The sequence below is a fragment of the Myotis myotis genome, unplaced genomic scaffold (assembly GCF_014108235.1).
Source record: "Myotis myotis isolate mMyoMyo1 unplaced genomic scaffold, mMyoMyo1.p scaffold_m19_p_24, whole genome shotgun sequence".
NCBI lineage: Eukaryota > Metazoa > Chordata > Mammalia > Chiroptera > Vespertilionidae > Myotis > Myotis myotis.
The window spans coordinates 1,713,791-1,741,575 of NW_023416329.1; the positions used below are offsets into that span (position 1 = coordinate 1,713,791).

At 59.2% G+C, this 27,785-nt stretch overlaps 1 protein-coding gene across 1 annotated transcript in view; it reads right to left on the bottom strand.

The window, feature by feature from the left end:
* Positions 1-27,785, bottom strand: part of GRID1 (glutamate ionotropic receptor delta type subunit 1) — a 633,591-nt gene that overhangs the window by 438,095 nt on the left and 167,711 nt on the right. The window contains exon 3 of the mRNA XM_036356029.1: positions 16,546-16,830. Coding sequence (XP_036211922.1) covers positions 16,546-16,830 — 285 coding nt within the window. The remainder of the gene's footprint in view (positions 1-16,545; positions 16,831-27,785) is intronic.

The window sequence follows — 27,785 nt, forward strand, 5'->3', positions numbered from 1 at the left end:
TTCAGACATCCCTCTCGCAGACCAGGGCTCTTGCAGTCCGGGACCCCTCGCTCCTTACTGCCCGCCTGCAGCGGAGGCAGGAGAGGCTCCAGCCTCCGCCGCTGCACTCGCTAGCTGTGAGCCCGGCTTCTGACTGAGCAGCGCTCCCACTGTGGGAATGCACTGACCACTAGGGGGCCGCTCCTGCGTTGAGTGTCTGTCCCCTGGTGGTCAGTGCATGTCATAGCGACTGGTCATTGCAACCAGTCATTCTGCCATTTGGTCAATTTGCATATTAGGGTTTTATTATATAGGAAGCTGTTTATCTACAAGCTACACATTAGTCAGACTCAGCATTTACAGAAACCATGTCAAAGGAATGGTGGGGTGGGTTACAATTTCCCATTGTTACAGCATTGGCTATAGAGGATAAACCAGAAACCCAGATAAAACATTTCCACGTCATCCCTAGTCTTGGTGGACACCGAGGAAATAATCAAGAAAAGCTTCCAAAGGCTTCCTGGGTCCTTTTAAATTTTACTTGAGCGTCTGACCCTTCAGTTAACAAATCCTCGGAGGATCCAGACTCAAAAGGGCTGTAACAGGAAAGTATGGTCTCTGGGGTCAGACAGGCCTGGTCTGCCACTCACTGAATCTGTGACCTCAGACAAGTTACTTAACCTCCCTGAGGCTGGATGTCATCGCTGGCAAATGTGTCAGCCACTACGTGCCCACTCTTCCAAGCCTCACTCGAATGCTGTGCTGTGGAAACCTCTGGGAAACCAGACTTACAGACCGAGCACCTTACCCAGGGTCACATTTGCTGGAAAGGTGGGCGTGGGGTTTGAACTCTGACAGTATGCACCAGAGAATGAGTGCCAGCCAAACCACCTGGAACTTTCCAGTGGTCAGAGCTGGTTTGAGCTAGAAGAGGCTGCTTCCAACCCCCAGGCACGGTGGCAGAAAGGGTCCTTGTCCCTGCTCCTCCTCAGTACGGAGGCACCTTTGGGTGACAAGTCACTGTTAATCAGAGGTCCCCACTGCAGACTCATCTCCTACTTACTGTTAACTAAGCCCCCTACTTAGACTATCCTACCAGCTTTGTGTGAGAATTAACAAATATACCCAAAGGGCCAGCACTGAACTGAGCCAGGACATGTGAGATCCCTGGGAGCTGCCAGGGGCTGGGACACCCCAGGCAGAACAGCTGACATCCTGATCACTGGGCCACCCTGGGGGTTGCAGGTTCCACCCTGGCCTCAGTCGAGGCACATGCAGGAGGCAACTGAGCAGCCAAACTCATAGCGACAGAAAGGGCCTGGTGGGCGCCAGGGCCGGGGAAGATCGCTGTCTGGCGGGTCAGAGTCGGGGCTTTGCAGGAAGGGCTCCGGAGCCGGTGGCGGCGAGCGGCACCGCGGGAGCGTGCTCCGTGCCGCGAGCTCCACTCACAGGTGCTGAATGGTGACTTGTATGTTGTACACAGTCACCGCAATAAAAAATAACAAAAAGGAAAGAGCAAAGTGGCACGTTCCCGGCACACAGGCAGACTCCAGGACACGTCTCAAGCACCAGCGGGGACACCGACATCTGTGACAATGCCTCGAAGCCACACGGTCTCCACAAAACCCTTACAGACCACACACGAGGGAGCCGCCTCCCAGGACACCTCCCAGCCCCGGCTGAGCTGTGTGCCTCCGTGGACAGTGCGTGAAGGCGTGTGTGGCAGGAGGGCCTGGAGCAGGAGGGCAGGGAGGGCAGGGAGAGGTGGCAGAGCAGCTGGAAATGCTCTGGTCCCCGGGCCGCGCCACACTGCAGGGTCTCCTGACTCGGCCCCTCGGATGCTGCCTCCCCGCCCCCCCCCAGCTCTCTCCTCATGCCAGGGGCACTGTACCTGGAACATGGGCACCTGTCGCCCAGAGCGGCAGGGAGACAGGAGGAGGAGGTCTGAATTCAGTGGCCACCTGCAGCTGACACTCTCCAGCCTCCACTCCTAGACTAGCCGGGGCTGGGGGTCTGAGGTGCGGGCCTGAGGGTGCCGGCACCGGGTAACCCCTCGGTGAGCACTCGATTCCTGCCCCCTCACCCAATGGCCTTTACTCAGCCTCCAGGCCTGGGAGAGCACGCCGAGCCTGCAGGGGGACCTCTGGTTAACAGTGACTTGTCACCCAAAGGTGCCTCCGTACTGAGGAGGAGCAGGGACAAGGACCCTTTCTGCCACCGTGCCCGGGGCCCCCTGGGGGATGGAAGCAGCCTCTTCTAGCTCAAACCAGCTCTGACCACTGGAAAGTTCCAGATTTCCTGTACTGCCTTCCATGGGCCACTCAGAGCAAGTGGGTCCCCTCAGCTCACACCAGCCCCTCTCCCAGCCCCCTGGCCCCTCAGCCACTCCTCCCAAGACTCGGGGCCCTGCTCTCTGCACCCTGTCAGCTTGGCTCAGTCCCACAGACAGACGTGGCCTCGTCAGAGCAGGACGCGCCCGCCGTCTCCTTCCTCGCCCCTCCCCCTGCTCCCGCTGACTCCGTTCTCAGAGCTGTGCTAACCGAGAGGGCCCTGCTCATTGCATCTGGTTCTCTTATTGTGGACTTTGTTCCTGATGTTCTGCCTCATCACACTCCTTTTCACAATATGACATCCAAGGGCCTCTCTTCCTCCAGGCCAGAGACAGGGCCAGGGCGGTCTGTTCGCCACAGGCACCTCTTCCATGGCCTGGTGCAGTGATGGCGAACCTTTTGAGCTCGGCGTGTCAGCATTTTGAAAAACCCTAACTTAACTCTGGTGCCGTGTCACATATAGAAATTTTTTGATATTTGCAACCATAGTAAAACAAAGACTTATATTTTTGATATTTATTTTATATATTTAAATGCCATTTAACAAAGAAAAATCAACCAAAAAAATGAGTTCGTGTGTCACCTCTGACACGCGTGTCATAGGTTCGCCATCACTGGCCCTAGTGCCTGACACCTCCCCACTGTCTTTCCAGCTTCCTAATGGGAACAGAGTCCCCTACAACTCAGCACCCCCACTTTCCAGCAATCCCGGCGCAGACACGCTGAGACACGTGCAGAGCTGTGCGTGAGGGTGTGGTCACAGCGCACTCACAGGGCGAATAACCGGACCACCTGCGTGGGAAAACGCCCGCAGCCCACAGCTGCCTGCAGGGCTGGCCGCAGGCCCGGAACTGAGGTCAGACCAGGGGCCAGTGTGGGTGAAAGGGCCAAACACTCCAAGCAGAAAGCACCGCACAGAACTACGCGTGGGCGTGGCCCTCCCGCCTCTAAGAAGCGCTGGGATGGGCGAGTGGGCAGGGCCAGGCCACGCCACCGCCTCTAAGCGTGCCACTGTGGAGGGCGTGGTGCCTCGAAGGCCCTTATAGTTTTCACCGTAAAGGTCCATGTTTTTTACATTTTTTAAACAAGAACATATTCCTTTCCTATTCTACACAAGAAAAAATAATTTTTAAAAACTCACAAGGAAAAAGGCAAAGCGTCCTACCCTTCCATGCTTCCCCATCACCCTAGAACTGGTAGGGCATCGCCCACTGGGCCACCCTGGGCTCAGTCCCTGGTCCCAGACTCTGGACTCCAGCCAGGCACCATCTCCTCCAGCTCTGAGCAGCCTGAGCCTCTCTCTCTGTCTCCCTCCGCCAGCCGCCCTCCCTCCACCAGGACTCCTCCCCAGCTCTCAGGCAGCGCCCAGCTCCCCGCCCAGGCTGGGCCTGCTTGGGACAGCCTGCAACCCGACCCCTGTCCCTGGCCCATGGCAGTTACAGAGCGGGCCAAGGTGCAACTACTTCTGCCTTGCTCACTTCAGGCCCCAGGCCCTGAACACACCTGGTAGGCACACACCTGGGAGATACACACCCGGGGGGCACACACCTGGGAGATACACACCTGGGAGGCACACACCTGGGAGATACATACCCGGGGGGCACAAACCTGGGAGATACATACCTGGGAGATACACACCTGGGAGATACACACCTGGGAGATACACACCTGGGAGACACACACCTGGGAGGTACACACCCGGGAGACACACACCTGGGAGATACACACCTGGGAGATACACACCTGGGAGATACACACCTGGGAGATACACACTGGGGAGGCACACACCCGGGAGATACACACCTGGAAGGCACATACCTGGGAGATACACACCCGGGGGGCACACACCTGGGAGGTACACACCCGGGAGACACACACCTGGGAGGTACACACCCGGGAGACACACACCTGGGAGATACACACCTGGGAGATACACACCTGGGAGATACACACTGGGGAGGCACACACCCGGGAGATACACACCTGGAAGGCACATACCTGGGAGATACACACCCGGGGGGCACACACCTGGGAGGTACACACCCGGGAGACACACACCCGGGAGATACACACCTGGAAGGCACATACCTGGGAGATACATACCCGGGGGGCACAAACCTGGGAGATACGCACCTGGGAGACACACACCTGGGAGATACACACCTGGGAGACACACACCTGGGAGATACACACCTGGGAGACACACACCCGGGAGGTACACACCCGGAGACACACACCTGGGAGATACACACCTGGGAGATACACACCGGGGAGGCACACACCCGTCTTCATTTTCTGACGCCGTGGTCTGAGCCTCCTCAGCCCTCTCCGCCTCATTAGGAGCCTCCGAGAGCCCCCTCTGGATGGGTGCAGGAAGTAAACAAACAGGCAGACCAGCCACCCAAACAATTCACCCCCAGTCTGAAGACAGGGTGCCAGGCCCACCCCCGGCGCCCACTGTGGGGGAGGGGGTGGCAGCGGGCAAGCCCTCCCAGGGCCTGAGGGAATCGGATAAACAGGCTTGGAGAGGAGACACAGGCCACCTTGGGGAGAAGTGGCTCTGGGGTCTCGGCACCACTCCCAGAGCCTCCACTGGGAACCCACCCTGAGCCTCCTACATGGAGAGCTGGCCACACCCCATGCAAGCAGGCTCACTCTCTGCATGCCCGGGCGGGGCTGCGGACAGGGGGCAGCCAGGGGGCGGGGCTGCGGACAGGGGGCAGCCAGGGGGCGGGGCTGCGGACAGGGGGGCAGCCAGGGGGCGGGGCTGCGGACAGGGGGGCAGCCAGGGGGCGGGGCTGCGGACAGGGGGGCAGCCAGGGGGCGGGGCTGCGGACAGGGGGGCAGCCAGGGGGCGGGGCTGCGGACAGGGGGGCATCCGCCAGACGGGAGGTCCTGCGGGAGGGAGCCTGCCTTCACAGCACACACCGCAGGGCAAACAGGGCCACCTGGCCTGGTCACGGACAGGACAGTCGGCCTCGGAAGCCCCAGGTCTGGTGACTAAGCCTCCCCCGCCCATCCACTGTCACCTGCCTTCACTTCCTTGCTCCTACAGGGTGGCCTCTGAACAGGCTACACTAGCTCACGCCCAAGCTTTACACAGGCGCCCCTCCCCCCCCCCCCAACTTCCTTCCCCTCCTCCACTAGACAAAGCTCCCCTTGCTCCCAAAGGTCATTCAAATCCACCGCCTGGGGGGCAGGTGGGCTCCGGCTCCAGGCCTGCAGGGCTGTGTCCAGCACTCAGCTCGAGCCAGGCCAGGGCCGGCTCTATCAGAAAATGCGGGGTGTTCTGGGGCCACGGGAGCGCCATCGCTCAGATCCACCATTTCATTTCATTTCATTTCATTTCAGCCGCCGAGCCCTCGAGGCAGGCGTTGTGATACCCCACTATCAAAATGAGAAAACCAAGGAGGAGAAAGCTGTCACTGTGCCCAGAGATAAGTCAGAAAAAGGCTGAGGCAGGAATGGAACCCAACCCCCAGAAGGTCCCCCACAAAACCCTGGGGGCCACTCATGCCATCCCACTGAGTAAACATTTAGTTTGTCCCCTAAAACTGTGAGAGATGTCCGCACTCTCCTCAGGCCCGGCCCCTGGGCACAGGCGCTGCCCCCCAGCTGCCCGGGAGGAAGGTGTGGGGAGCAGGGCGGCAGCACAGGGCCCACGGCAGGGGGTGGGGGCAGAGCTGCGCCTGGAACGCTGTGGGACTCCACGCTAAGCACGCACTATGGCTGTAATTAGAAACCTCAGATAAAGGAACAAATGCTGCCTGGAAGAATACATGGCAACAAAACGCCCAACGTGTGGACTCGCTCACTCGCTCTCCAATCTGCTGGAGCACAGACTGTTCCAGGAGCTGAGGGCCATGCTGGGTGCAGCATCACTCAACAGCCCGCCAAGGCCCTGCCTCTGCGGGACTCACAGCCCAGGGAGGGGAAGGCACCGAGAAAAACAAATGGCCATAAATTCAATGAAAAAATAACGTGGCAGGGAAAGGGGAGGGGTCAGAGGAGGAGGAGTTCCATCTTCCTGTGTTGGTGAGAGAGGCCTGGGCAGGCGGCCCCTGGGCACCACCTCTGGAAGGGGAGGAGGCGGGGGGGGGGGGGGGGGGGGCCGGCGGGAGGGGCAGCCGCGCAGGGGCTGGCAGAGCAGCAGGGACGGAGGGGAGCGCAGGGGGAGAAGGAGAAGGGTGATGTGGGCGGGTGGAGGCCTACCGCAAGCTTCACAGGACCTCACACGGAGACAGCGTAGGGCCGAGCCTTCCTCCTCCTGGGACGCCCAAGGGGCAGCACGTCCCTGCAGCTGTTTCGGAAACGCTCTATGGACCCAGCAAGACCCACAGGCCTCCCTTTCACGAGCCCTGCCAGGCACGTGCTGAACAACTGGCAAGAGGAACCTGCTTCCCGGGCCTCCATAAAGGCTTCCTCAGAGCTGGGTGGCACCAGGTGGGTCCTGGGCAAGAGGCCAAGGGAAGCTTGTAAAGCGTAAGCTCTGCCCTGTGCTGTGTCCTGCGCCCTGTGTAACCTGGCTCTGCAGCAGCCCAGGAGGCCGTGCCGGCCACCTCACAGGCTCAAGGCCGGCTCCAGGCTCGCCGGACCCCCAGGAGGCAGCGAGCAGCGAGCAGGGAGCGCACTTCTGACACTGAAACCTGGCTCCTAACTCCCAATGCCACCTCCCGAGGAGGGGCTGGGCATCGCCTGGCCAGGGCCAGGGGCCACCCTGCCCACGTGCAGGCCACCAAGGCTCTCTTCCCGGCTGGAGATGGCCCTGTCCGGGCGCTACCCGCCCGCCCCCCCCCCCGCCCCGCCTTCCACAAAGCCCTGTCCCGCTCCCTCTCCCTGACCAGCGCAGGGGCACCTCGGGTCCCTGAGAATCCCCGTAGGAGCAGACAGGAGGCTCCAGAGATGCTGCAGGTGGGCTCGGGCACAGAGCCTGTGCCACCGACCAGTGCCCTAAGTACTGGGGCCAGGGCAAGTGACTACCGTTTTCTCTCCTCAGAACAAACTTTTCTGCTGCCAGGCTCCGCACCTCGACGGCAGTGGTGTTTCTGCTGGCCCGTACACTCGTCTCACTCACCGAACAGTGCACGTCTACGGAGGGCGTTTTAGTCCCTGCCAAGTGCGCCGCAGTAAAGAAGAGGGCTGGCCTGGCACCCCAGGCCCCATCGGGAAAGAGCCACGCTCTCCCAAAAGGAGGGTAGGAGACGGGTCAACCGAGACCACGAAGAGGATCCCATTTGGGCCCATGGTCCTCCCAGACGGGGCCTCCCAGGCGCTGTCCTTGCCGGAATCCTGGTATTTAACCACAAGCCTGTTCTGTCTTGTGTGCAGGGGCCGAGGGGCTGAGGGAGCCAGGGTCAGCAGCAGGGGCCACACGTGGCGTGGGGGGAGGAAAGCAGGGAAAGAGCCCCTGGGGCACCGCTGCACAGGGCCCTGGGGCCAGGGCAGCCCACCCCCCTGTCCCCCACGCCGGCATCAGGAGACCTCGCATCCCTAGGTGGCTCCGGAATCCGATGGGGGCGAGGCAACTCGGAGTTAATAAACTTTAATCTGCTAGCAAACACCACAATTAACATGCCCCGAAGTACCATTGCTTTGTAATTAGATTGAAGAACAAAACCTAGAACACTGGTCCCCACAAAGTTATTGTCAAATTTCTTGTTAGGTTTCTTAGCAATTAAACTCATTTATTCATTTGTTCTTGAAAAAGTAGCTATTCCTTCCATTTAAACTAACGCCATAATTATACGATGTGAGTTATTAATGAGATTGCTCACCACTGAGGTTCAGTTGTCTGGCCTGCTTTGCCAGAGGCCAGAGACTAACATTGTCGGCACGGAGCGTTGATTAAAACAGCATTTGTCCTAATGATTCTCTGATTCAGGGAGTGAGGCCCACAGCTGGCGGCTACTTGCCATGGGAACAGTGGGCTGTCGGCGGGGAAGGTGTGCTGCCACAGAGCCCCGGGCCAGGAGGGAGGCTGCAGGGAGGCCTGGCGGGTCCCAGCAGGAGGAGAGCTGGCCCGAGCGCTGCTTCCCCAAGAACCAAGAGGAAGTCCGGGCCACGGAACACGCCCCAGCAGAGACGCACGCGGTGGACGGGCAGCAACGGCTGCCACCGGGCGCAGTGCCTAAGCAAAAAGTCTACGAGCGCTTAGCCTGTGCCGGGACCAGCAAAGCCCTTCGCACGTGTAACTCATGTAATCCAGAGAGTCCACGCGGGCGGGAAGGTTATTCTACCCCCATTACACCGTGCGGAGGCGGTGGCACAGGGGCTGGGTGGCTTGCCCAAGGTCACACCGCTGGAGAGGCGGAGCCGGACTCAACCCAGGCAGACTGCTCCTGAGGCCATGCCCCTCCCCACTCCTCCAGGGTGATCCTGGGCCAGGGCGCAGAGGCAAGCAACCAGAGCTCTGTGCGGGGCGCTCGTGGGTCCTGTGCCCACCCCGCCCTGTAAGGAATAACGCTGCCCCTCCAGCTCCCGCACGGGGCTTGTTGTCATCATGCAGACGCTGGCCGTGTGCCAGGCACTCACTCTGCAGGCCCCTTTCCTCTCACAGCTCAGAAACCCCCAGCCCTGTCCCTCAGTGAGGAAGCTGGAGCTCAGAGAAGTCACCATGGGCATAAGTGGGGAGAGGAGGCAGTCTCTTATTATATTAATTTTTGCACTTAATACAAAACTCAAGAGGAATAACAACACAGTGAAAAGATGTATCTGCCATTCCGTCTCCATCCCCACCTGTTTCCTTATGGCCTGTGTGTGCTCAGGTGCACACACGTGTCCGCGTGCTCTGCACAGAGCAGCACCACACACCGTCCCTGCGGGGCAATTGCCAGCCAGCAGTGCCATGTGCCAGACCACTGCCTCTTTGCACAGAAAGAACTACAGTTGGGGCTGGCAGAGGGGGTGGGGCTCGAGGGCCCGCAGCTCTCACTGTGCACACCCCAGGGAAGCCCTGGCTGGGGGTGGGGTTCCGGGCGGAACTGGCTGCTGCCCAGCAGCATGCGGGTCAGGAGCCTGACCCTGCTCAGCCGCCAGCTTCGGCTCCTTTGACCTCACCCAAGCTCTAGGGTGAATGCACGCACTACCTCACCCAGCACCTCGAGGCAGGCCAAGCGCCAGACCCCCATTGCCGTCATGGGCGAGTTCCCCAACCTGGCCACCTCGCCGAAGCCCCTAGGCCCAGACAAGGTCGAGGAGAAGGAAGAGGAGGAGAAGAGGGAGAGCAAGAACGAGCTGCCAGGGACGTCGCTGGCGAGTCACTGCACTGGCCCAAGGCCCTGGGGCCACTGGCCAAGCTTGCAGGACCCTCTACGTGCAGCCTGCCTTCCACCCCTCTGCCCTCCACACCAGACTCCCCCCCAGCTGCTGTGGCTTCCATGTCCCCACTCCAGCCAGGGGGGGACCTCCGAGAGAGGGGAGGCAAAGGGGTCCCCGCACCCAATGGGGCCTGCACAATCCCAGATGGGGGAAGCCACAGCTGCAAACTCTGGCACGAAGACGTGCCCTTTGGGGCAGCAGCCTGGCTCCTTGGCCCAGAAGACAGCAGCCTCTCCCTCCCCGGCCCCGGCCTCAGGGGCAGGCAGGCCCCCTCCCTGTTAACGTATTCAGTTCGCTGGCTTTGCACAGCCTGCCCTGGGCCCGGCCCTGAGCCCCGGTGGGTACTGCCAACAGCATCCCCAGGACCCTCCTCCAGCACCCCCACCGCCCCCTCCTCCACGGTGTAAGTGCAATGAGGCCTGTGGGTGTCCCACCTTCTCCACAGTGGGGTCCTCCCTTGCCCCCAGCACTAGAGGGGCACTGCCCGGCCTGGCTCTGGGGAGGGCGGCAGGGGCACCACCTCCAGCTTCCAAAGGGCAGTGCTGGGCCTGGGGCCAGAGCCCCAGAGCCCTGAGGGGCCTGCCCATCAAGGCCTGGGCTCCACACATTCAGATCCAAGACACCACACCCGCCGCTGGTGAGTAGGGGAACCGCCTGCTTCCCCAGGCCCTGAGCCCCGCGTGACCACTGTGCGATTTGTGAGTGCTGCCCAGGCGGAGTGGGCAACTGGGGTTTTTCCAACCATCATGGCCTTATCTGTTTCGGTTTTCTCAGTGTTTTTAACCTGTGAGGTAGGTGTTTATGGCAAAACCAAAAAAAAAAAAAAAAAAAAAAACCTGTATAAAAATCACCATTTTGTGTGCTGCACCGCGCTGCAAGCTTTGGGGCGGCCGCCCTCTCCCCTCCGCCCCCGGGCCTCCCCTCCGCCCCTGGGCCTCCCCTCTGGTCAGTGAAACGTGGTAGTCTCCTTTCTGTAGCCTCTCTTAAAACAATAAATTCCTCTGTGGTATCTGACTAAAAAGAACAAACCCTACAGTTTCCCATTAAATGTGTGTAACATAACATACTTAGCCAATTGGCTAAAGATGGACATATGGAACTTGTGCTGCTGCCAGCCCTGCTCCAGCAAACCTGCGATGCAGGGCGTCCACAGTATCTGCTCCAAGGCTGTGCCACGAGGGCCTGGCGGGAGCAGAGCTGTGGGACCCGCTTTGGGAATCAGACCTGGCGGCCCTCGACCCTCCAGCCGCATGGCCTGGAGCAGATCCCGTCACGGCTCTGAGCCCGTTTCCCCACCTGGAAGCAGGGACCCTGCTGCGGCCGGGGAAGGCGTCCTGTGGAGGGTGAGCCGGTGCCCTGAAGACCGCGCAGGGCCCCACGGACAGGGGCCTGGACGGGACCCACTCGGGCCGGAGTCTCCTAGTCACCGGGGTCATCTGGCACGTTCAGCCCTGCCTCCGCTGGGGCCCTGGGCCTGGGGTTTGTCCTGAGTCAGATCCGATCCTGCACGTGCGTTTGTTTCTTCGCCCTCACGTGCAGCCGGCCAGCCTGGACGCCATGGAAGGACCAGGCCTCTGGAGAGGAGACCTCCAGGCCTGGGTCTGCCCTCAGGTGTCTGGACGGGGCCTGATGGACGGGGTCTAAAGGCACCATCGGAGGCAGCCAGGGGCGGCTCCCCAAATACCCGCGAGTCCCGAACCCATTGGTGAGGCCCCGAGGCCCGCCCAGCCTATAGCTCCGGCCTCACCCCGGCCACTGCCCACAGTGCCACCACGTGATCTGTGCCTCTTCTCATTACCCCCACCCAGCCTTCCAGCAAGCTCTTCCCTTTGCCAGAGCTGCTCTTCCGGGACCCCTCCCCCCCAGAGCCCTTCTCCCGAGCACCTCCTACTAGTGTTCCCTGCTAACCTGTCACCACCTCCAGGAAGTTCTCCCCAAGACCTGCCACAAGCTGTGCAGTTACCACCTACAAAAGATCGGCCCCAAGGCTCCAGTCTCACAGAGCAGTGCTGGGGAGGAACGCTGGCCACAGCTGCAGGGAGCGGCGGCCCAGCATCACAGCCAGGGGCGCCTCCATGGAACACACTGCGGACACGCCGTGGGCACCCAGCCAGGGGGCGACATCTACCCTCAGTGCACAGAGCTCAGCAGGAAATACCTTTATGGCATTTGGGTGGGGAAGAACTTCTTAAATAAGACAGGAAGAAGTTACGCACATGAAAGATGAGTGGGAACGGCAGCCAATCAATGTTTCGCTCTCACCTCTCTCTCAATATAAATAAAAAGTCATTCTTAAAAATAAAAGAGACAGGTAACTGAAAGGAGATATTTGCCACACCTAACTTACAAAAGAAAAGGCTCCATTTTAAAAATTGGTAAAATATTAAAAACAATAAACAGACATTTCATAGAAGAGAAAACAAAAAATAGCCCATAAAGACATGAAAAGATGCTCAATCCATCTGTTATCAGAAAAATGTATTTTAAAATCATAATAATATACCATCTTCACATGAAAATCTCAAAATTAAAGTGCTGCCAGTTGTGGGTGAGGTTGGGAGCTCCGAGCACTCTGGCCCGCTGCAGGCGGCAGTGAAAGCAGAGGAGTGGAGCACAGCCTGGAATGACTTAACCAGGTGCAACAGGCAGGGACCAAGGCCCAGCAAGTCTGCCTCAGGAGAGCCTCACAGAGCCCTCACCAGACCCTGGAGACAGGTACGCGAATGTCCTCATTACCATTACTTGCAATAGCAAATATCTGGAAACAGCCCAAATGCCCATAACAATAAAATACATAATGTCGCATGAAAGTATGCAGCAGTAAAAAGGATTGGATATACCCACCTCATCATGAGTGGGTCTCAAAATCCTAATAATGAGTGGGGAAAAGCAACCACAAAAGCATACAGAAGAGTTATTCCATGGACTGGAGAGGATAGGGAAGCCAGGGGTCTTTTATGGGGGTTTCTGGCCAGGAGCAGTCTGGCCCTGCCATGCCCCTCACTACACTTCCTCCTGACAGCCAATCGAAACCCTCCCCATCCTCCTGACAGCCAATCGAAACCCTCCCCATCCCCGCTCACACCAGATCGCCCTCAGCAATGTGTACTTTGGCATTTCGGTAAATGATCGCCTATAAAGATGCCCTGACTGGTTTGGCTCAGTGGATGGAGCGTCGGCCCGCGGACTGAGAGGTCCCAGGTTCCATTCCGGTCAAGGGCATGTACCTTGGTTGTGGGCACATCCCCAGTAGGAGGTGTGCAGGAGGCAGCTGATCGATGTTTCTAACTCTCTATCCCTCTCCCTTCCTCTCTGTAAAAAATCAATTAAAATATATTTTAAAGAAAGAAAGAAAAGCAGGGCTGGCGAGCACACTCAGGTTCATGGAAGTTTACTTTATTTCCATTCTTTTAGCTTAACATGTACATTGTTATCGTGGGCAACTTTTTAAAATAATTTAAAAACTAGTGCAATAGGCAGCGTCCAATCATACAGAGCCTGAGTGTTTGCTTCTGTGGATTCCAGCAGCCGACGGCCCGGCCTGCCAGCTGCCCAGGGGCGGGAGACGCTGCGGAGGGACAGCTGGAGCCTGGCTTCAGCTTCAGCCAAGCTACTCCACCACCTGTATCTTCACCTATGAGTTTGTAGAAAAAACTGAACCTGGTGGGAACTTGGTGAATATTTGTTGAATGAATGAGTCAATGATTTCTAAAGTCCCATCACCACTCCGCCGCTCACCCACATGTGTTCACTAGGAAGAAAGTGAGGCCACAGTCCCGAGCACGGCCCCCACACACTAATGAGTGTTCCAGAATGTGAAGTGGCACGCCAAAGCTCTCTGTTCTGTTCGATCCAAACTTTTGGTATTTTAATGTTACAGATTTTCTCTCCCAAATGTCAGCTTCTCTTTTATTTTTCCTTTCACTGTCACAACAAGCATACAAGTGTTTTCTATGGAATTTTACCAAATGGCACATCTTGATTTTGTAAACCATATACATAAAAACTCCTCTCTCGCTCTCTGCCAAGTTCTCTCTCGGGGCCCAAGGCTTTTGCTTCCCTGGCCCTTGATTCCTGACTCAAATGTGCAGTCCTCAGGCTCCACACAGGGCAGGACATTCCTGGGTTTAAAGGAAGATTGAGGGGCAAGTAAGGAAGAATCAGGCCTCACCCAGCAGGTGGGGGCCTTACACCTCCCCATCCTAGGCATGCCAGTCCATTCCGAACCACCACCTCCTTCTTAGCATCAACTCTACCTGGCTGGGCAGATGGACTTAGCCACCCCAGATGACAGAAACGGCCTGACTAAGCGCAAGGGCATAACAGTCAGAATGCCTCTCTCGGACTTGCATTCCTCATCTGTAAATGCAGCAAGAACCTCAGAGTGCCATCATTATAGGCTTAGCTTAACATGTACATTGTTATCGTGGGCAACTTTCAAGTTTTTAAAATAGGCTTAGGTAAGATAATACACGGAAAGACACTTGCACATCAGCACTTCTGTTTGGCTTTGGAAGGAATAAAACAGCCTTTACAGGCCATTTGACTTGAATTGGGCTGATCTGCAGGTAGTGCTGCAGTGGGAGGTGCTGGAAGCCCTGAAGAGCCTGGAGGCCCCGTTTGTCTTGGGCATAACAGCCACATAAAACCTCCAAGGCCCTCAGACAGACCAATGCCAGCCCTGCCAAGGGAGCCCCTCACCCTCCACTCCTGGCTGGATGTGCTGCATCCCAGAGCACGGGGTTTCCCTCCCGGGCTCCCCAACACAAGGGTGTTGGAAAGCGGGTCAGAGGCTGGGCCGTGTGTGCGAGGCATAGCCAAGACAAGCAGAAGTCAGGGTTAAATTTATGGAGAACATCTTCAGGCAAAATCTTGACCTCTAAGGTCATCTAATCAGGGGGCCAATGACCAGGGCAGGCAAAGGCAGGAGGCCCAGCACTGAAGCCAGGGAAAGGGCTCTGGCCTCCGGAAAGTCTGAAGCCAACGGGTCAGCACCCTGGACAGCGACATCCCCACGTATTTGGCAGCTCTGCAGGGCTTCCCAGGCCAGCCACCTTGCAGATCAGAATCAGCAAACAGGGCAGATGGCTGCCAGTCCCTCTTCCCCAGCCCAGCCCCCGGAGCACCGGGGGCATCACAGAGCAACCACGGCGCTTTCTGTCACTCCCACATACAGCCTCAGAGTTCTTCCCAGCACAGCATTCAAGGCTCACCCACTGCCGCGGTGCTCGCCCGAGGAGCGCTTGGTCCCCTCCCCTGTGTGGAATCCCTGAGAACCGCCAGCGCTGAGTGGGGGGAAGGGGAATAAGAAGAAGAAAAGAGAGTTTGAGCAGGTGCCATGGGGTGTCACTCAGTCTGCGAGAACCAGGGCGTGAAGAGTGTCTATAGGTCAGAGCAGAAGGAGAGTAAAGGTGCCGGGAGAAGTGGGGCGGGAACAGAGGACACAGCACCCTCCAGCCCAGGGCACGTGCACACCTGCCCTCACCCAGCCTCAGAGCAGACCAGAAGGCACGAGGTGGAGTCACCAACACAAGGGTTCTCAGAGGAAGGCTGTCCCCTAGAGGCGCCCTGTGACTCCTCAGAGGTGGCCTGGTCTCCCACTGCTCCCAGGGCCAGAGATTGAGAGGGTGGGGCAGAGGCCAGTCCTGGACAGAGTCCAGCTCAAGTGCATGGACTCTCGGGCTGCCCTGTCCCCTCCCCGCCTCACCTTTACATCAGCACGGTCCCTGCGCGCCCCACTCCTCCCGCAGTCTCGGGCAGCATATTTGCTCAAGGGCTGAGGATGACACCCAGTCTCAGAGCAGAGAGTGCCAGGCAAATGCAAACACACACTGAATTCTCTTCGTGGTTCCATTCCTGGCAAAGGACTGAGCTCACCAGGGACAGCAGGACTCTCGAGGGCCCCGCTGGCCCGAGCTATGAGGCTGCCGGCCTCACCGTCCTCACACCCTTAAAGACAGAGAACGTAGGTGTCCGTGCCTGTAGCATGAGGGTCCTCACGAGGAAACTGCTCTGATCCTGACGACGGGGCACACGAATCTACGCGAGGTAAATCGCACAGCGGTGAGCGCACGCCGCCCGCATGCGCACTGGAGGGTGTGAGCAAGGGCACGGGTGTCCCTTCCCGCTTACGAGCTGCACACAGCTCTGCACGCAGCTGCCGCTGGGGACCTGCTGAGGCCACTGGGTCTCTCCGTATTATTTCTCAGAATTGTATGTGAATCTCAATCATCTCGAAATAACAGGATTTAAAAAAAACAACATGTAACACGGAAACCATCGTATCGTGGAACGAGGGTTTTGTTTTTACAGAGCAGCCATGAGAAAACCCGAGCTGCTTCTCCAAAACCCATCTTTCTGGTTTTCTAAGAAGCAAATGATGAGTCTTTCCTCAGGGCAGACACTCAAAGAGGCCGTGTCCGGCCATGCCCCGTGGGCCACTCAGGTGTCCTCCCCCTGACATTTGCCCAAGACCCTGAAACTAAGGGCGATGAGAGAGGAGGCAGGAAGGAGCTGGGAGGGGCTGGTGAGGGGCAATCTTTGGAGAGGAGGCTTCCGGGAGGCCCATGCGGGCGGCCTCCGCCGCCGCCTGCGTGCAGCCCTTCGGGTCCCTGCCAGCAGGTTATTAATATTTTATTGAAGATGATTCGAATTTCAGCTGTCATGGTAAGGTGGTGTTGCTAGGCAACTTTAGTGCCTGTCTATGGATCTGTTTGCACAGCTCTTCCCCCACTCGTGAAGCTCAAGGCTGGGCCCTGCCGCCGAGGCCCACTGGGCTCAGACCACCCCCACCTTCCAGGCCTCCCACACCTGCTCGGAGGCAGGCAGCTGCCTGCCATGCCAAGGCCAGCGCGCAGGCCTCCCGCTCCCAGCTGTGCGCCCATCGGAGCCCAGAGCGGCCCCTGCCCCTTGGACTCACCGTACTCACTGTCGTAGAACATGACGAACTTCTGCCAGCGCAGCTCGGTCACCAGCCTGAGCATGACGTCGTTGAGGCGCACGGGCGGCCTCGAGGCCAGCGTGTAGGCCTCCCCTTCGGGGCTGGGGTTCAGGTGGCAGGCAGTGCGTGGTGACCCTCCTGGGTTGCGCTGGACAAAGAGGTGTGGGATGTGCATCGCGTCGGTGAGAGACTGCAGGGCGTTGGCGGACGCACAGCCAGTGGATGTGACCAAAGCCAAAATCCCCTGGGTCATGAGGTCACAGGCTGGAAAGAGAGGTGAGAGAGGCAGGGGTCAGCACAGGGTGATGCTGCACCGGCCGCACCCACCCGGCCCGCACCTGGCAGCTCATGCCTGGGGCCCCAAGAAGTGCTGCCTCCTTGCAGGGACCAAGAGACCGTGCCGGGCCAGGCAAGCAGCTCTCACACACAGTCTCACTGATGCCCTCTAGACGTTCTTGTGCCCATTCAACAGATAAGAAAACAAAGGTCAGGAAAGGCAAAATTATTTGCTGCAGGCTGCTCGAGCAGAGATGGCAGAATAGGGATGCAGCCCACGTCTGCTCCAGAGGCCCTTGGTGCTGCTCCATGGGCCATCCAGTCTCCTGCCTGGCTAGAGCCCCTGACAGCCGAGAACTCGTTTTTGTTTTTATCTGTGTTTCCCTAAGGCCAAGCCCAGACCAGAACAATACTGTATGCTCTTCAATAGTTAGCCGGACTGGCTGATTGGGACTAAAGGGAATGAATCACATCAGAAAGTCAGCGAGACACTTCCCCAGAGGATCCAGGTTGTCGGTAAAAAAAGAGACAGAACCCTAAGTCTTCTGGCCAAATCCACTTAGTTCATATCCTAAAGCCTGGGTCAGACCCTGCCCAGCGCTGGCTCCAGGGGCCCCGGGTGACTCAGCCACGCGCCAGGAGCGAAGGGAGAGGCTCCCAGGTGAGTGCGGGCCGCTGGCCAGGCTGGAGGCGGCACTGGCCTTCTGGAGTCACCCGAAAGCACGAGGGACCCCTGTCAGCCACACACCCACACCCCTGGGCATCAGGCCAGCAGCAGAGAGATACACCTTGCATACGGGCCCTCGTTCTGAACATTTCTGAGTGACATTTACCAATAACGCTTTCTGTGACGCAGGAATGTGGGAAAGAAACAGCCTTGTGAGTGTCAGCAGGCCGTCTGCGGCCGATGGCCGGCTTTGAACAACTGGACAAAGCGGTTCTTTCGGCTGAGAGCCCGGGCAGAAGGAGCCTGAGAGCAGGGAGCACCCTGGAGCAGGCGTGGGAGCCATCCTGCTCCCCACTCAGGATAATCATTCAAATGCCACAGCTCTCCTGGTGGACCCCTCGGCCTCCAAGCGTGAGGCGGGGCGGGGCGGCTGAACAAGAGACCCCCTGAAGTCTCTCGGGGAGTTGTGCAGCCACCCCAGTGCCTGCCCCTCTCACCCAGCTTTCTCTCCCGAACAGAAACCCAACCACGGCTGCTCCTGTATAAAGCCCTTCGGTGGCTCCCACAGAGCCTTGGGCACAGAGTCAAAGCCCTCAGAGCGCCTTGCAGGTGCCCCGACGCTGTGCGGCCTGTCACAGGCCCCACTCACTATGCCCCAACCAACTGCCCAAGTCTTGGCCCTGCACCTGCCCTGCTTTCTATTGCCTCTCACGTGTCAAGACTCAGACTTCACCCCCAGGCTGGCTACGGACCCCTTGTCCAGCACTCCCCTCACCCCACAATTCCCCTACTCTTCTCTCCTGCTTGACCTCAAGCTCCAGGGGACAAGGGCCAAGCCACTCTGCTCACCACCCTTCTGCACACACCGGGCTCGGCAGATGACAGCGAGTAAAGGCTGCAAAATACAACGAGCCGGGACAGGTCACGCCCTCGGCCCAGTGATGGCACTCCAGGCCCCTATGTGAACTGCAGAAATGGCTTCAGACCCAACACGTTCGAAGGCCACTTCTCCGTACTCGTGAACTATTGCCAACAATCTAAGAGACAAATCGGTGAGTGAATGAAATGGCTCCATTTGCTGAAAACATATGCAGTCTTTAAAACTATTCACAGATACATTAACATACTGGTAGGGAAGTGCGCGTCATAAAAGTTATGGGGAAATGATACACAATTGTATGTATTTTACAATACCCAGTAAATAACACAGCAGGCATGAAGGACCAAAATGGTAAACATGGTTGCATGTTAGAAGAGGCCTAGATGTGGTTTTCCCGCTTTTGTGTATGTTGCTAAAATTCCATGCCGTGAACAGAGAATTCCTTTAGCAGAGGAAAATAAGCCTCCAGTCATGGATGCACGGGAAGCTCTGTAAGAGGAGGGACCGCTCTGTGAGAATGTTCTCTGGGCCAAGCATCCTGGCGCACACTGTATGCAGCGTCCGCACTGCTCTCACGGCGCCCGTGTGCAGGAGGCGTCACTGCATCCACTTTCCAGCTATGAAGTCACGAGGCCACACAACTGAGATGGCACGCGATCTAACCGCTCCTGAGACATGACTGAGTGCAAAAGCAGGGCGCAGCCGTGTCCGCTCACCGGGATTACAGCCTGGTGAAGAGCCACAGGAAAGGCCAGAGAATCCCTGAGAGGCGGCTGCTGCGATGCTGGCTTTCTCTGCTCCTCCTGCCTGTGCTCTCTTTAATGGCAGGGCACTGCATCTGTAACTTTAAACCAGAAAACTTGCAAAATAAACCACGCGCCACTGGGACATCAAGTGAGCCAGCGCTCCGGCCCTGTCCCAGCCCAGAGCACCACAGAGCACGCCCTCGCTGTGGCCTCATTGGGCGCCAGCTGTGTGCCGCCCCCCGCCCGGCTCCCTCCTGGGTCAGTGTCTGACATCGGATGGCAAGCCCTGCCCCCACCTGGGCTCTGCTCACTCCTCCAGGACTGCCCCTCCCTCCTGCCCAACCCCCCCCCCCCCCATTTGCAAGCCTGGGCACCAAGCACTGGTGGGGAAGACAAAGAGCAGGATAAGCAGGGCCCCCTTCGATCTACCAAGGAGACAGAGCCCGCAGCTCAGCCTGTGAGGAAGGAGAGAGGAAGCTCCCTGGGGCCTGAGGATGGTGCACTCCTGTGGGGTTGGCATCAGGACCTCAAGGGAAGAGAGATTCAGACCCACAGAGACAGGGGAGCAGTGTGATGGGTGCGGGACAACGGCACCGGCCCGATAGCAGGAACATGCTCGGGGGGCAGACAAGTGTCTGCTGGTCGCCCTGCCCGGCCCCGCGGCAGCCACAGATGCCAGCTCGGGCGGCGTGGGCTTGGGCAGCAGACGCAGCTCCGGAGTCTCCTGGTTCTGGCGGCTCTCTGGTCAGCAGCCTGTGGCCATGGACACGTCTCCTTTCTGAGCCACCGGTTTCTATTTAATTGCAATGACTGGACAGGGGGCATGAAACCATCCGGCTTCTGGTATCTTTGCACCAGCAGAGCTACGAGAGCAGTGACTTCACGAGGACCACAAGTGCCAACCTGTGCTGGGCACAAGCATGTCAGTTTCCACATCCCCACCCAAGTCATGCCCAGGATCCCAAGTTACAGCAGTAGTTACAACAGAGGGTGACCTCACCCCCAAAGCCAACAGCCCTCCCCACGGAGGTGGCTCCACTGGCCCGGCCTCCCGTGGCCGCCTGCAGCTCCACGTGCCCCAGCGAAGGGGGCGGGAATCAGGGCTGGAAGCCTCCCCAGGCCCTGAGGGAGAGGCCGGCCCTGCCACAGACACTCTGCGGGCCTTGGAGAGGGCCTGGCCTCTGTGTCTGAACCCAAGTGGGGTCCCGCGGCCTAGGTCTGAACCCGGCCCTGCCGCGGACACTCCACAGGGCTTGGCGAGGGGCTGGCCCAGCCGTGGGCAAACTACGGCCCGTGGGCCGGATCCGGCCCGTTTGAAATGAATAAAACTATTGAAAAAAAAGACCGTACCCTTTTCTGTAATGATGTTTACTTTGAATTTATATTAGTTCACACAAACACTCCATCCATGCATTTGTTCCGGCCCTCTGGTCCAGTTTAAGAACCCATTGTGGCCCTTGAGTCAAAAAGTTTGCCCACCCCTGGGCTGGCCTCTGTGGTTTCCTGTCTGGTAGATGAGGCGCCACCTCACGGCTGCTGCGCGCACCCTGTGAAAGGTCTGTGTGTGACGAGCCTCCCCAGAGCCTGGCGCGACGTGGAGGGTAGAAGCCACCACGGCTGCTCACCTCTCCACCCGGCGGTGTCTCTGCACCTCACCAGAAGATAGCAGCCTTTGTCATAATTCTTTGTCTGCAATAGAACATGGCCATCACGCTGATCTCTCCTGATTGTAACCATGCAGGCAGATGGGCTGATAAAGGCTCCCTGAGAATGCCTCATCAGCGGGGACAGTCAGGAGCAGAGAGGACTAATGAGCAGCTTCGAGCCCTCACCTGAGCTCGGTGGCCCGGGAATTGGGAAGAAAGAAGCTGCTCAGAGCTCAGGGCGGGGCCCAACGAGAGGCTCCTGGGCTCAGCCAGCATCCCAGGCTGCCCCATGATCAACATTCGCACGGCTGCCCTGCGGCGTCGGCACCCAGGCCTCTGCAGACTCCGGGGCCACGGCACGGGTCAGACGGGATCTCTGTAACCTTCACCCCAGGTGAGCTTTCTGCTCCTCTGGTGACAAAACTGAAGCACAGAGAGGCCAGGCCACGCAGCCAGAGAGCCTGTGGCACAGAGCCGCAGACCACTGGGCAGGGCCCGGGAGCCGGTGGGAACCTACCCAGCCCGTCTCTGGGGAACCTCTTGGGGGAGCTCCGCACCCAGCACTGTCCCAGGAAGGAGCCCGCACGCAAAGCAAAGCCTCCCTGGGCAGGGGCACATCCAGCTCGTGGCCCAGCTCCGTGCCCAGATATGAGGGCACCCTGGCACTACTGCTGACCCAGCCCAGGCTTCTTGAGCCTCAGGGGGATTCCTGGAGAAGTCTAGGACCAAGGCTGGGAATACACCCCGGATGGCTTGTGCTAGAGGAGACGCACAATCTCTGGTGCCACCACCTGGGGATGGTGCTGGTCACCGCCAACCCAGCCCTCCCCTCCGCCCTGTGCCCAGAAGGCATCATGCCCCAAGGCACATCCCTTTTGCTCCTCCCGGGACCCCATGTGGTCCCTGCACAGGTGTGGCCCACCCCTGCAGCCCCTGCTCCTCTAACGCCAGAGCCCCCAGCCTCATGTGCTAAGCGGCCTGTGGGTGGTCAGAGGACAGGACCTTTCCGCATGGACAAGAGGGAGCACTCCTCTTGGGTAGAAGCAGCCCAGGAGAGATGCCTCAACCCAAAGGAGCCTGGCGAGGCGCCGCTGGCCTAGGCAAGCGGGCAGCCCGGGCTCAGCCTCGCTTCACAGGAATGGGCTCTCTGAGGGTCCAGCAGGCCAGCCCCGGGCACTGCAGCACCTCCACCTGCCCCCCAAGTGGGACTCCCAGTGCCACCTCGTTACTTCAAACAGTCTTAGCAGCCACAGCCCTCCCTCCCCCCCCCCCTCCCCCGCGGCTGACACCCTCCCACTGTGCCCTTCCTCTCCTCCAAGTCAGCGGCTCTATTCACATTGGAATCCTAATGGCTAATGCTTTAGATTAAGGTAGCATTTATAAATACTTCATAGTCAATGAATAATTGACCAAACTTAGTATTGTCATAACTCAGAATAAATTATTGATCTATAGAGAATAAATGTTTTCTCATGTTTTATTAAGACGTTTGAAAGATAAACAAAACCATGAGGAGGGGAAATGAGTGGCAGTCTCTGAGGCCGGCCTAGAGCTGCCGCCTCCCTGGCACTCCCCTCCCCGCTCGCCTGGCAGGACCTCGCTCTGCTCTGGAGCCAGGACCTCCTGGCAAGCGCATCCCACAGCCTCGTCCGCCTCCCTCCCGCCCTCGTCAGCTGTCAGTTTCGTTGTGCCTCTTGGTGGTCACAGTCCCTCTCTGACCCCTTGCTGCTCGCTCCTGTGCAGCAGCTGGTGAAACCGCCCGGTCAGCCTGCGGTGCGCAGCCTGCCAGCCACGTCTCCTGTCCGAGCATCGGAGGAGAGGCTGGGTCAGCCACAGGGCTGCAGCGTGTGACCTTGCAAGGTGTGTGGCCAGCCTCAGGGGGCATCCACCCTCTGCCCCCTGCTGTTCTCCTCTCCCTCCTGGCTTCTCCCCATGTCCAACGAATGCCCTTGCTCCTTCTTCATGGATAAAATGGACGCCAGCACCCTCGGGGGTTCGTCCCGCCTCCTGCCACAGACCCTCACCTCTGCGTCATGGGAAAAGGAGGAAGGCACGCCCCTGGCCGGGGCTCCCCCCGTTGCCTCTCAGGTCCTGGCTCAGTGAGATCACAGCCATCCTGTACACCTGGCCATCCCTTTAAGAGTTAGACCCAGCCCGCAGACGGGCCCACAACCCTCCCCCGGGCTCCCAACCCTGTCAGGGTCTCCCCTCCTGAGTCCACTAGCAACTCACACTTGGCACATCCAGGGTGTGATCCTGTCCCTCCTCGTCCTCCAATCTCAGCAAAGGACGCCCAATACACAGGCCACCTGTCCCGAGTGATCACCAAGTCCTGGGTATTTTATCTTCAAAATATCTCTTGTATCTGCCAATCTTCTTCCATCCCCACTGCCATCCACTGGTCTAAGCCACTACCGCCCCAATACACAGGCCGCCCGTCCCACACACACCATAGGGAGCGCCCTCATGAGACATCAGCCGGACTGCGCGGTCCCTGCTCCAGCTCCTTCCCAGCCCCCACTGTGCTGGATAAACCACACCCTCAACAGCGCCCACAGGCCTGTGGTCACCGTGCCCCAGGAGGCTGGCCTCTGCAGGGACGCAGACCCCCCCCAGCGCCTGCCATGTCTGGGCCTCGCCACACACTCCCCCTTGGCCTGCACTGCCGCCCCCCACCTGACCGCTTCTGGCTAACTCCCACCATCCTGGACCTTTGAGGGTAACCGTCACTCCCTTGGGAGAACTCCACGGCCCCCTCTTCCCTCTCTTCACATTCATGCCCCGTGTGAGGGATTGGGAACTGTGGCCGCTGCCACCAGCCGTCTCACTCGCTGGAGCGGGAGCCTGCCGGCCAGCTGCCTAAGGCTCACCCGCCCGGCCCACCCGGGCTCCGCGCTGCACAGCACGCTGCCCACACCCCCGCGGCTCTGCGGGCGGCGCACGCTGCTGTCCATACTTCAGGGGAGACACGGAGTTGTCAAACTTGCCAAGGTCCCCAGACGCTCATCCCCAAAAGTGGAGCCACATCCCACAATTTGAAGAAGGGGAGTTTCGTAAAGCCAACCGCCACTCTCAAAAGGATTCACAAGAGTTTAGACTCTAAACTGCGCAGCGGTTCTCAACCTTCTGGCCCTTTAAATACAGTTCCTCATGCTGTGACCCAGCCATAACATTATTTTTGTTGCTACTTCCTAACTGTAATGTTGCTACTATTATGAATCATAATGTAAAGGGGTCGCGACCCACGGGTTGAGAACTGCTAGTTAGAGGATGCCAGGGAGAGAGTGGGCCCAAGGCCTGGCCAGGCAGGCCTGGGAGGCACAGCTCCGGCTGGGAGCTCCCACCCCATTGGCCTCGGTCAGCCCGGCCAGGATGCCCATGGCAGCAGGGCCAAAGCCTCCCCCTGGATGACAACCAGCCCAAAAGGGTGCTCTCCCCAGGCAAACCTGAGGCAGCAGTCACCATGCCACCCTGTGGGTCCGTCTCTGGGGGGAGTGTCCACAGGGACACCCACACACACCTCATCCCCCTCCAGCAGCCGGGGAGATGGAGCGTGAGCAGCTCCACCTCTCCATGCCACGCCCCTGTCAGCTGGAGAGGACCAGGCCTGGAGCACTGACCAGGAGCTCTCCCAATGGGCAGGGAGAGACCACTCTCAGGGCTGAGGAGCCACCACTGACCCCCAGCTTCTGGGTTCTGCCAACTCCACCCTGCCCCCTGCCCTGATCCTGTGGCTGGAGATCCTTCCAGATGTGAGCCTTCCCCTCAGCACCGCCAGCTGCACCATGCTCCTCAAGTGAGGCCTCTGGGCTGCCAACCTCTGTTCTGGGGCCCCCCATCCCTAGCTCAGCCCCTCTCCTCACTCTGCCCAGCCCACTTGCCCACCCTCTTGCTGCCATCTCGCCTCATGCCTTGCAGCCACGTCCAGAGAGATGGCCAGAGAGGGCAGCCACTCCACACTCCCTCATTGCTCTGCATACCAGGTCCCACAGCCCGAGGCCCTGACACCAGCATGAGGGCAGGAGGGGAAGCTGGGAGACGCTAGGGAGGGTAGTGGCCAGTGGACCAGTCACCCACCCGGGTCCCGTGTGTTCTTCACGTCCTGGCCGTGGTCCTGTGTGAGCAGTCCAAGCAGGCTGGTGCCCACCCAGCTGTGATCCACTCCCACAGCTGACTGAACAGCACCAGGCAGAAGTGGCCCCACCAATTCCTGGCGTGTCTCTCACACTTCCAGCCAGCCACTGGCGCTCCTCCTGCGAGGTGGCAGCCATGAAACCCAAGCCCCATCTAGTCACTTGGCACCCAGGAGCCAGGGCTGGCCATTCATCAGAACATCGGCGTCCTGTTTATTTAAGTGGAGGAGGGCGGGAGGAACAGGTCAGCACCCACTGCACACAGGATGTGGAAATAAAGCCTCTGGCGCAAAATACACAGTGAATCCATTCTACGATGCGAGCCCTTCCCCGGGGGAAGTGTCCATTCATTCATCCGTCCCCTCAGCAAGTGCTTAGTGAGCACTGGCCTTCCAGCCTCCTGTAAGCTGAAGCCCACATGCTACGTCCCGCCCGCGGGGACAACACAGAAAGAGGGCAAGCGCTCTTTCCCTCAGACACCATCACAGGGGCAGCAGGAGGCGTGCTGACGCTGAACAGGCCCAGCTCATCCCTCGCTGCACGTGGCTCCGGCAGCCACGCCTGCTCCTGCCTCCCCAGAAATGGGCTTACCCCAGGGACTCCAAATGCAGTACGCACAGCTGACCCCAAACACAGCTTTGAACAGCACGGGTCCACTTACACGTGAAGTTTTCCCATAAACACCTGTCCTGTGTCCAGCCTGCAGCTGGGAGTTCCTGAGCGCTGGGGGCCAGCTGCATACACTGGTCTACACGGTACACGGGGGACCTGAGAATCCTCATCTGGGGGCCCACAGGAGTCCTGGGACCAGTCCCCCAGGGGACTACTAAGTTTTGGGGGGAGTCAAGCTATACGCAGATTTTCAACTGCCCAAGGGTTGGTGGCCCTAAACGCCGTGTTGTTCAGGGGTCAACTGGACATTTAACCAAGAAAAAGGAGAGTAGGAGGGGACCATAGTCCCAACCTCACAGGACACTAGCAAGAATCAAATAAGTCAGACCCTTGCCCTAACCGGTTTGGCTTAGTGGATAGAGCATCGGCCTGCGGACTAAAGGGTCCCAGGTTCGATTCTGGTCAAGGGCGTGTGACTTGGTTGCGGGCTCATCCCCACCGAGGGGGGGGGGGGTGCAGGAGGCAGCTGATCGATGTTTCTCTCTATCCCTCTCCCTTCCACTCTGTGGAGGATCAATAAAATATATTTTTTTAAAAAATAAGTCAGACTTGGCAGCACTGCCACCACCAGTGCGTGCAGCTCACTGACCATCTACTACGCAAGGAATGAGCTAAGCCCAGAGCAAAATGCAGCCCAGCCTCAAACACACAGGATTCCCAGAACCTGCCGGGCAGCGAGGCTGGGCTGGCGGTCAGTGCTGACGCCCAGGCCAGCCGCCGGCCCATGTGCACGTCCCCGCAGGGTGCCCAGGAGCAGCTCCGCTGGAGAGGGCCATGGGGCGACACCCAGCAGGTTCCCCCGCCGAAGCCCGCAGTGGCTTTTCTCCTTCACCCTGATTCCTAGCACATCACCATCCCACAGCCGTCACCACAGCACCGGCCTCCAAAATGGTAGAGAGGCTCTTCTTCCAGGGGAAGCTGCCGCCCTGCCCTGCAGCCACTGCTGGAGGGTCTGTCAAGGCAGAAGAGGGGATGGTGCAGGTGCTGGCCGACCTCCAAAGGCAGCTCTCCCAGCCGGGCCAGCCCCACATCCCCAGGATGTGGAGGCAAAGCCCTCGGGACATAGGTGTGGCCACACAGCACAGCCCGACCACCTGGGCCAGCCCTGCTGAGCCCACTCAGAGGTGCCCCAGACCTCCCGGGAGCCCTGCTGGCCCGGCACACCCCTCCCAGCTCCAGGTCCTCTGGGGCAGATGAGGGAGCAACCTGGAGGAATGCGAAGAAGGGGCCCTGCCGTGACAATGACAATGTTCACAGGAGCAGGTGCCTGGAGAAAACTGAAGGACAATACAACGAAATTCACAAACCAGAAGGGAACCTGAGCGAGGGGCTCCATTTTGCCCTTGGCACCTTTCCAACCACCAGAAAGGATGGGGAGCCAGGTCCTCCCCCCAGGTAAACAAACTGCCCCCTCCCAGAGCCCACCACCAATCTCTGCAAGCACCTGGCCCGGCCCTGCTGGGGACACGGAGAGGATGCAGATGTGGCCCCAGGTCCCAGGCACGCCCGCTGGAGAGGGCACCCATGGTCAGGGTGGGGTTCACGCCCACGGAGGGATGTCAGGCAGACGGTCATGTGGCCTGGGTGCCAGGGGGCGTCCCAGAGCAGCTGATGCTGATGCTGGGGGAGACCATATATAAAAGGGGGACCACATATAAAAGGGGGACCATGAAAAAGGGCAACCAAGTGAGCAGCCTGGCGTGCGCCAAGGCACACACATGGCACCTGTGCTCTGCCAGCAGTGGCCACGCAAGCTGGGGTGGGTGGGACATGGGGTGGCTCCCAGGCAGGTCTTGTCTGCTCAGCTGAGGGCTTTGATTTGATCCCATGAGCACCTCAGAGGCTGGGGGTCACTGAGCATTGGGGGTCTACTCAGAGCTGGCCTTTGGGAAGGCGGCCCAGTGAGGACACGGCCAGAGGCCGGGCTGCCTCCTGCCTCCGCCCTGGGAGGACCTGGAGCCGGGGTGCCGGGCAGGAGGCAGCGAGGACAGTCAGGGGACAGAGTTGGCTGAAAGCACGAAGTGAGGGCAAGCAGGTGGGTGGTCTGGGAGCCCGGGCCCCACCCCTGAGCCAACAGGACGGAGGAGGGGAACTGGCCACCCAGTGGCATGCGCTAGCCTTACACAGCATCACCTGGCGCCCTCCACGGGCCTAGGAGGGAGTCGCCGTCCCTGCCTTTACCAAGGCGGCAGCCAAGGC